The following is a 9902-nucleotide window of genomic DNA, read 5'->3' on the forward strand; positions in this document are numbered from 1 at the left end:
ATTGCAAATGTTTAGAATAATTCAATATTGAAAATGAAAACTCCTAAACTATTGGGGTTGATAAAGATTAGATGATTTCACTAAAAGCAAACAAAATGCACGATTGAAAAAGGTTCTTTAGAGTAGGTTACTTTTACATAAGTCATTTTAAATAATTCCAATATATCGAACAGATTTATGACAAAAAACATTTACCATCATTTGAGTTGCTAAAAAGGTTGAACAAGATGGAATCCAAACATGCGTACATTGAAAGTTTGTTGTTTTTATATATTGTTTACATTTGGTAGATTTTCAATGTAATGTTTTGCATTATCGTGGAGATAAACTGATAATAAAACATTGCATAAATACGCCATCTCAACTTTTAGTCGTTTCCCTGCAATGTTAATTAATGAAATAGATGCATCCAATGTTATGCATGTTATATAAAGGTTAGCAAATAAACTCAACTCAGCTCGAATAAATGGGTAAATTTTTAGAAGTGTATACGTAATAATATAAGAAAAAGAAAGGAAGAAATGATTAACCATTCGCATAACTAAAGCGGGGAAGGATTAATGTACTTTGAAGGTGAGACAACTCCTTTGGTTTTCCCATATATTAAATCATAATGAGAAATGTGAAACAAACATATCTTAAAATTTCTTATCCTAAACAGTTGTTTTCTCTGATAGTGGTATGCTGCAACATTAAAATCATCCCGCTATATTGACGTTCGCAAACAATATAGACGTGGCCAAACTATATAGACGTGGCAAAACTATATTAACATGGCCAATAGACGTGGCCAAACTATATAGACGTGGCCAAACTATATAGATGTGGCCAAATTATATAGACGTGGCCAAACAATATAGACGTGGCCAAACTATATAGACGTGGCCAAATTATATCAACATGGCCAATAGACGTGGCCAAACTATATAGACGTGGCAAAACTAAATTAACATGGCCAATAGACATGGCCTAACTATATAGACGTGGCAAAACTATCTATACGTGATCAAAATATATTAACATGGCCAATAGACGTGGCCAAACTATATTTTCAAAGTAACTTACAAGTAAGTTATTGGTAAAGTATTTAAGTAATAAGAATAATGCATTATAACACATAGTTCGTCAATTTTCTGTCCATACATTTATGCATTTAAAAAATGTACAATTAACTTTTCCACTAGTATTGACAAACAAAATGTAATGCATATATTGCTTGGCTTGAAACTAACTTCATCTTAACTTATACGGAGGATTATTTCAAATCGCAGAACTTATTTATATGTATTACTTCACACAGGATATGCATCGGTTTTGGAATTGCTTCCATCTTCTTCGACCTATTTTATGTTTTAGACATTAAATTTATATAAAGGAATGTATTAGTGGATGGAAATAGAATTATATTTCGACTTTTATATCTATAATTATTTATTATATCTATAAATATTTATAACATACATTAACCCCCAATGTTATGTATCTCCCTATTTTTCTCTGTACTTAGGCATCTGGTATATTTCTGAATATGCACTATTTTATTCTCTAGTTACTATAGTAGTTTTGTCTGTTTCATTAGAATTTAATCAATAATGTTTCATCACTACAAATCATTAATTATTTATAGTTTTAAAATGTTTTTAAAATAAAATTCAAACGAATTTCAAACGTAAATAAATGCATTGAAGGGAAACCCACAGTTCATTAAAATATTCGAATATTCCATTAGCATTTAGCACGCTTCCTTTTGATTTGTCATTTATTTTTTTATTTATTTATTTATTTATTTTATTGAAAGAAGTACATTAAAACGAAGTAAGATGCTTTGATTTTCGATTTATGCAGTAGTTTGGTTTGGTTCAGTGGACCTAAAATTTCAGAGTTGCTGAAAAACACAATTTCAATATTTTCTAAAACGTTTACACGCATCTTTTAATCCTAAAATTTAACTAGTAGGGTTTTTGTCACAAAAAAAAACAAATGTCTTCCAAAACTATGTATGGTCACTCCTGTGAATTTTGCTTGAAATTCCGCCAGCAGCTTATCATGTGATATCCGAACAGGATTTTTCTATTTTGAGCTCTGATAGCTATTTTATAAAGCGATGCAGAACATGCCTACCTGCGATATACACAACAAGGGATAGTACTGATCACTCCTGTAAAGTCTGGTTGAAATCCATCCAGCAGTTTTACCTGTGAAAGCCAGACAAGATTTTTCTATTTAAAGCTCTGGTGGCCATTTTTGTGCAGCAAAGCGGACGTGTTGGGGATCTTTACAACTAGGGATGGTACTGATCATTCCTGTGAAGTTTGGTTGAAATCCCACCAGAAGTTTGACCTGTGACAGCCGGACAAGGTTTTTCTATTTTTAGCTCTGGTGGCCTTTTTTTGCAGCAAGGCGGAACGTGCCAGCCAGTGATATGCATAACTAGGGATGGTACTGATCACTCCTTTAAAGTCTGATTGAAATCCCACCAGAAGTTTGACCTAAGAAGCCCGGACAATGTTAGAGCATACGGACAGACGGACGGACAGACAGACAGACGGCAGAGGCAAAAACAAGACTTTTGGGAAACATAATTTAATGTTAATTTATATTTGTCAATCATTGAAATATATGAATATGGGCCGCCTTTCAGAAAATCCTCCCGATTCTTCTAAAGTGGTGTTCCTCAAATGTATGTCTGTGTTGTTTTATACTGTTTTGGTGACACTTTTGCTTGTGTCCCTTGTTGTTATCTCGTCTACGGTAAGTATCTTCCCCTTTACCCTTAGTTTTATTTCTTTAATTTACCACCCTTCCCCGGGTCTCCTGTGCCCTTCCCCTGTGTCCGTTAACTTTGTGGGCCTATTATTCAATCATTTATTTGTTTTCTTTGAGTTCCTTGTCAGTAACAAATTATTTCCTATTATTTGATCAATTGTTTGTTTTCTTTGTGTTCCTTGTCAGTTACAAATTATTTATCATTTTAGTGATTAGCCTGACCGTGCTCTGCCTTGTGCCCTGTCCTGTTTTTGTTTGGGGTCCGTCTGGACTCCTTGCCACTGGTTCTTGTTGCTGGGTCATGTGCGGGTTGCGTTCATTGAACGCCGCCTTTCCTTGTTGATCTTGTTTATCATATTTTACAAACAGTGCACTTCAAAAATGTCATAATAGTGTCAGAATAGTTATGTTAATGCTTCGAAAAATTTATTGAAGGTGCCTTATTTTTCCTTTTTGCATTATCAGTAAGCGATTGATTAAAACAGTTAAGTCTTTGTAAGCGTTTAGAAATAGTTCAATACTTTTTTTTACTACTCACAAGCTAGAATGAGAAACAAATATCGAATGTTTTCAATATTTCCAAGCCTTTAAAACACCATTACAATATCATCAAATTATCTTTCCATGTACGAAGTTCGAATATGTCCCCAGCTACAAGCGACATTCTAACTTTCAAGAGATGAGTTCAAGTATTCAAAATGGACAAACTCTTGTTTTTATCATTACAGTTTTAAATGTAAATCAATCAATCAATTTTATATGTTCTTGAAAAGGGACTGAATTACTGCACAATCATACATCTTAAAATAAAATAGTAATAATAACCTTCAAATTCTTTAAATTTCAAATTAAATATTCTCTAGAAAAATGCGCCATTTATAAGTCTATAATCCATATGCAATACGTTTTTTAAGCAAATGATGTGAAAGAAACTAAAAAAGACTGCATCATTGTTTGTTTATATACTACTTTTGTTTTGCTACAGAGCAGTGTTGATTATATCCATGTTATGGTTACTCAACGCAGTCACACTCCACAAATTATGTATTTTATTAATAAGGAAAAAGAGAATAGAATATTGCACAAAAACATTGTATGTTCAATTCAAAATTTCAAGATAATAACATATACATTTGCTCTCGACTTGCTTTATAACCGCCTGCCAGTTGGGAAAAACCAATATCAGCTTTTACCTTTACGCCACTTAATTTATAATAATATTATTGTCTTTTTACCTGTTATTCAAAGAAACGCGAAAATTGCACCAATCGTATCTGGTATCGGTTACAAATTACTCACTGTTCTATTTTCAAATCAAGCTTTGTATAGTGAGGTATACAGCTGTTGATCAATTTAAGGGTGAACGTAGATGAAGTTGAGTTTGCTCGGTTCTTTATTGTGTAAGGATATGGAACTAAGTAAACCGTATTTCTACATGAATATTTCTGAGGAATACTAAGCACATTAACACCAGTTGATTGAAATATATTAAAAATGTGTAAATTCATAAAAATGAAAATACTTTTGTGACATATTTCATAGCATAGCAAAGGGCGATTATCAAGTGTTTTTGTTTTTTTTGGATTTACTGATCTACAAAAGACATTGTGAACATAGGGGGAAATATGTGAACATAAGGGGAAATTAAAAAGGATTATATGAATTTGTTATATGATGTAAGAATAAATCTGAGTTCTAATCCGATTCCTTAAGGTCAACTTACAATATGTATAAGCAAGTTAAAATTGAACATAAACGAGTATTTGAACTTCTTGAAAAAATGCGGGATCAATGTTTATTAAAAGGTGTTGGTGGATTAAAATCACTAGCTGTTGTTTTCAGAAGAATGGATACTGACTTTTCAAAGTGTTTGTGCTATCAAGAGTTTGAAGAAGGATTGAAATTATATGGTGTTCAATTTGATAAAAGTGATCTTCGAATGTTATTTGATTCATTTGACAGGGATAGAAATAAACGAATAGATTTTCTGGAGCTAATTGCTAAACTCAGACCTCCTATGTCAAAACTTAGAACCGATGTCATAAACGAAGCATTTGATTTGTTAGATGCAAATAAAGATGGTGTTTTAAAATTGGAAGATTTGAAGAGTGAGTAAAACACAGACATACATTTTAATGTGAATTATTTTCGAAAAGAAATGCATCCATTAACCTATTTCGATAAATCGTTTTAATCGTTAAATATGAAGCATACTATCAATACTTTTTCATTTACATATGATAGAATAAATAGGCAGTTGACATACAGTGTTAGCTATTGTTCTCAATACAAATCATAATGAAAAATATAAGCAGGAAATTAAATGTAATTAGAAACACACGAATGAATAAAAAGGGCAATCAAAATAATCAATGTTGTAACTAGGCGATACAGCTAGTTCTGTTACAGGTAATCCTTGTGTTGATATTGATTAGAGAAATCGTTGAATCACTGCAACGCAACTGAAATGATGTGTTACCTTCCGATGTGAGCAATATCCTTTTAATTTCCAATATTCTCTGCTAACATTTCCTTATAGGTTTGCGTAGGTAGTTTTTCATATGTGAAAGTCTAAAACGGCTACTTTGAAAATTTGAAAAAAGAATGATCATTTATTGGATATGAATAATGTTATAAAGGCAAAAATGCACACTTGTCTGGCTTAACTAGATATCGGAGGTTGTATGTTAATTTAAATAAGTGTTTTCATTTCATGTAATTATGTAAATTAATAAAATGTTTAAGTGTTAATTATCAATTTTGAAACGATATTTGCGTATTACTTTAAATGCTTAATTCCTTTGTAAAGTTTAGTATTCGTGATAGCTTTAATGATACAAACATGGTAAATGGTAAATTTTACGTTTTAGTTTGAAGTTACTAAACCATGAAGGAATATACCAACGTGGTTTAAAACTGTACCGAGAGACCGAAAACAAAAACATATAACGATATTATACTGTGACATACGCCTCTTTTTGAATAAGCAATGAAAATTTCAGAAAAAGAAATATCTTTATATACATACTACAAGAAAGAAGTGTTTCTTTTATATTGTAAAATATTTTAATGTTAAAATATCATTTGTTTTCGTTATCTTTTTAACGCAAAACAAACGCGGAATCTAGATTGATTTTAATTAATGAAAATGAACAAGTGTGTTTTTATAATTTCAGTCGTCTATTCTACAAACGCTAGAAGACATCCAAAGTTTGTATCCGGTGAATGGACTGAAGAACAGGTGCTACGGAACTTCTTGGACAGTATTGATACACCTGGAAATCCAGATGGTAAAGTAACACGTGAAGAATTCATGAACTATTATGCTGGTGTCAGTTCAACAGTTGATGATGACAGCTATTTTGATCTTATGATGCGGGCGTGCTATGGTTTGCCAAACAGAGGATCGTGACATTAACAAAGAAACATAAATGTTTACCCATTTTCAATATAAAAATTTGGAACTATTTCTAGAACAAAAATGGAAATTCATATTTACTAATTGTTTAAATTTATATAGAAATATTTTCATTAGTCTTGATTGTAAATAATTTATATATTTATAAGCGTAATATCCATATCTAAATATTGTTTTTGAAATAGTTGTTTGAGTCAATTATTCCTTAATAATTACTGTAACAATCTTGCAATGCAATTAGATACTTTAAAATGATGTATTGAACTATGTTTAATATGTTAAACAAAAGAAAACTTATCGTTCTATTGTAAAAAAAGTTTAACTTAATTCTTTTCAGTCCTGTACTACTTTATTATATTGTCTAAAGCAAAAAAAGCAAATATTCCGCATTCCTTAACTTCATCCAGGTGTAAATGGATACACGTGGGGACTGGCCAACATGTCAGATGCTAAGGGCGTGACATTTAGACAATTAAATGTCATAAGTTCAAGTTTCATTCTTAGTATTTAAAGCGTAAATTTTCCTGACAGTAACACAATAGCTTGCCAATATAATTATTAATTAATGTAATTTGTTCTGAATCGGAAAAATTTTTACTGTAGATTTACATTTGGCGTTGTTTAAGATTGCTACTTCAAATAGATTCTATCTTAAAATGTACCAGAGTTTCGTTGACAGTGTTGTTCTTAAAGCTTTTGAAAAAAAGATGAAATCAATTTCATATTTTTGAGACTAAATAGCTTAATATAGTAACTTGTTGGGAGCAAATTTAAAATTTTATACATTTTTTACCAAACTTTTTATAAAATTTTTGAAAGAAAATTTTTTTAGAACAACATTAAAATGCTAAAGTACCAAGATTCAATTAAGATATACTAAATGATTATTTGAAAAAAACTGTAAACAAATACACGGGAACATGCCCTCACATAAACTGTAATTATGAATTTATTTTGGTATATTGAAATATTGTTTATGCAATTTCCACAAATTATTAACGGTTACTTATGAAATAAGTAATTTGTTTTTCTTTTCTTCTTTGATAGAAGATGAAATATGAATAGAAAAAGTGGTTTAATGTTTTGTCAAAGTTGTTTAAGGAAAACAAAATATTTAATATCCATTTTTTCATTGAACAAGCTTTGTTTAAATATAAGTCTAAAATTGTTTTATTTCAAATTTGCATTGACAAGCAATGAATTCAATATAACATGAAGAAATGAAATATTTCTGAGAAGATTCGGATATATGTTACCTCAGATACTTTTGTTGTTTTTAACAGTACAGTTGAAATGGTCAAACACCTTACTTATCACTTAAAAAGATTCCGTCATAACACGAAAAGGCCATCTAGTAACAAAGTTATGGTTTTGGCTATTTGGGACTGTTACGTTTTTAAAATTTAAACTCTAAATTTACTAATTAAGATACATGGTTTAAAATTGATTATACCTAATGCTCATTATTAATTTGAATAATTAAAAATTTAATATACTTTCAACCTTTAGATTGTGTTTGCTTTATTAATTTTGTCGTTTTTACATATATCTGTAAAATTGCCAGGATCCCATTCCAAAATTCCAAAAATTATGTTTGTATTCGTGCCATTTTTCTCAATTAGGGCAAACTCTTACCTCAAGGGAAAAAAAAAATTGCTTTTTCCAATTGAAAGTTGCACCAAATAACCATTTAGGTTATATAATTTGACCGCTATGTTACAGATAGGGAGATTTTTAACTTGGATTCATTCAGGTAAGCCCCTTCTCCACAAACATCCAGCCACATACTAGCTTCCGGCCACTTTACAAAAACCAACTATCTGCCAAAAATTGTGAAAAGTTTCCTGAATTCCTTCTTGTAAAGCTTTGTTCTTTGGCAGAAGAGATTTTCAAAAGTGGCATTGGGCAAAATTATTTACTTTTACAAAACTGTTAAACATCAACTGGACGACGGTAGTTTCTGCTTTGCATGCTGTAACGTACTTTCGCTCTTTAAAACCCCGAGTATTGCTCATTTTTTCAATTTCGCCTTACTGGACAAATAAGTAAACTTTTTTCTCTTTTTTTGTATAATTTTATACAAAATGATTCTTATTTTTCTTAGACCGAAAAATTATGATGAGAAAAATATGCTTTAACATGATAAGAATAAAATTTGTTTTTTGCGCAGTTTAAAAGCTACATAAAATGCAATATCAAAGAAAAAAGAAAAGAAAGAATTACATGAAAATGTTTATTTTAAAATCAACAAAATAGATCCTCGGAAGGGATTAAAACAAAACAAATATTCTGTGAAAGATTGGAGGCTTTGTCATAAATCTATTTGGCAGCTTTGATATTGAAAGCCATGTTATCATGAGTTCCACTTCAAAAATTTAATTAACAATAATACACATGACTGTGGTGAATTGAATTTTGACTAAATATTTATTTATTGTTACATTATTCTACAGGTGTGATAAATCTAAAGAGAGTACCGTTTATAGCAAAACAGAATTAACGATAATTTTTTGTCGTTGTAAAAAGCCACTAGTAAAGGGGAAATCAGATTAGATTCACGAATTTGTGTATAATATATGCTGTATAATAAAATATCAACGTTTAATAACACACACGTATGCTGTATTTGCTAATAAACCATTTGGCAAATGGTAACTATGGAATGAAAAGAAATGACGGTTGCCGTTATTACTCTTTCCCCACTGATTAAAAAAAGCACACTTGCGGAGAAATTGGTATTAAATGTTTAGTTATTCAAGAAAATGAGTTAGAAGGCTGACCTTCGAGACATAAATCATAATGTGTTAAAATAAGCGTAAAAACTAGTCAAACAAACAAACATGGACATCTTTTTGTTGACAAAGTCTAAAGGTTTACGATTTCTACTACTGTTTACTTTTTAATTTCATATTGAGATACTTATACAAGTGTTCATTCTATTTGTTAAATGATACATGGTTTATAAATAAGGCAATTATACTAGTTTCATTTAAATTCAGTTTTATTGAAAGAGTTAGGCAAAAACGTTTTGAATTATTACTTTAGCAAGCGTCATTTTTACAGACTTTCGTTTGCTAAAAATACTAATAGATTTTATTGTCTATAGGTTTTTTCCAGTATATTCTCGGGGCGGACAGAAGGTTACCGTTAGGCATCCCTATAAAAAAGATATCCATATAGTCTCAGGGGCCAATGAAATAATGTCTTGTAATTTCTTTATGTCACTTTTTCATGACAATTGGTTTGTCGAAAACTCTACCATAAACGGGAAACAAAATTGTTATCTTTAGATAGATTACTCATATATGTTGTAGTAACAGATTGCAAACCAAATAACCATGATGGAAAAGTGACGTAATTAATTTATGAACAGCTGAGTTGCGTCTATCGCAGGAGTAGGAGAATATGATATCACAGCGATTACGAGTATTTCTTATTCGGACATGCCATTGTCCAACAAAGACAAATCACAAAAGTATTAGTTTTTTTCTCAGTTTTTTTTCCATGACATTTTTAATTATCAAAAATCTCAATTATTTTTTGCATCAATATCTTGCCTAAAATGTACTTTCCAGAATTCCAATTTACTTTCATGTAAAAGGCTCCCCTTTTCGGCCTTATACAGAAGAATGTACCTGTTTTAAAAATGAAGAAAAACATTGGCCATAAAGTTGTCATTTTCTTTATACAAACATGTTTTAAACATCAACTTACAGCA

General features: G+C 30.4%; 1 protein-coding gene across 1 annotated transcript; it reads left to right on the forward strand.

Annotated features, from left to right (window-relative positions):
• The first annotated feature begins 4062 nt into the window (after positions 1-4062).
• Positions 4063-6624, forward strand: LOC132755760 (calcyphosin-like protein). The gene is made up of 2 exons (XM_060746675.1): positions 4063-4874; positions 5943-6624. The coding sequence occupies exons 1-2, from the start codon at positions 4493-4495 to the stop codon at positions 6176-6178; spliced, it is 618 nt and encodes a 205-aa protein (XP_060602658.1). The 5' UTR covers positions 4063-4492; the 3' UTR covers positions 6179-6624.
• The last annotated feature ends 3278 nt before the right edge of the window (positions 6625-9902 follow it).

This window comes from Ruditapes philippinarum, unplaced genomic scaffold (assembly GCF_026571515.1).
Source record: "Ruditapes philippinarum isolate M1 unplaced genomic scaffold, ASM2657151v2 ctg4735_1_1_1_1, whole genome shotgun sequence".
Taxonomy (NCBI): domain Eukaryota; kingdom Metazoa; phylum Mollusca; class Bivalvia; order Venerida; family Veneridae; genus Ruditapes; species Ruditapes philippinarum.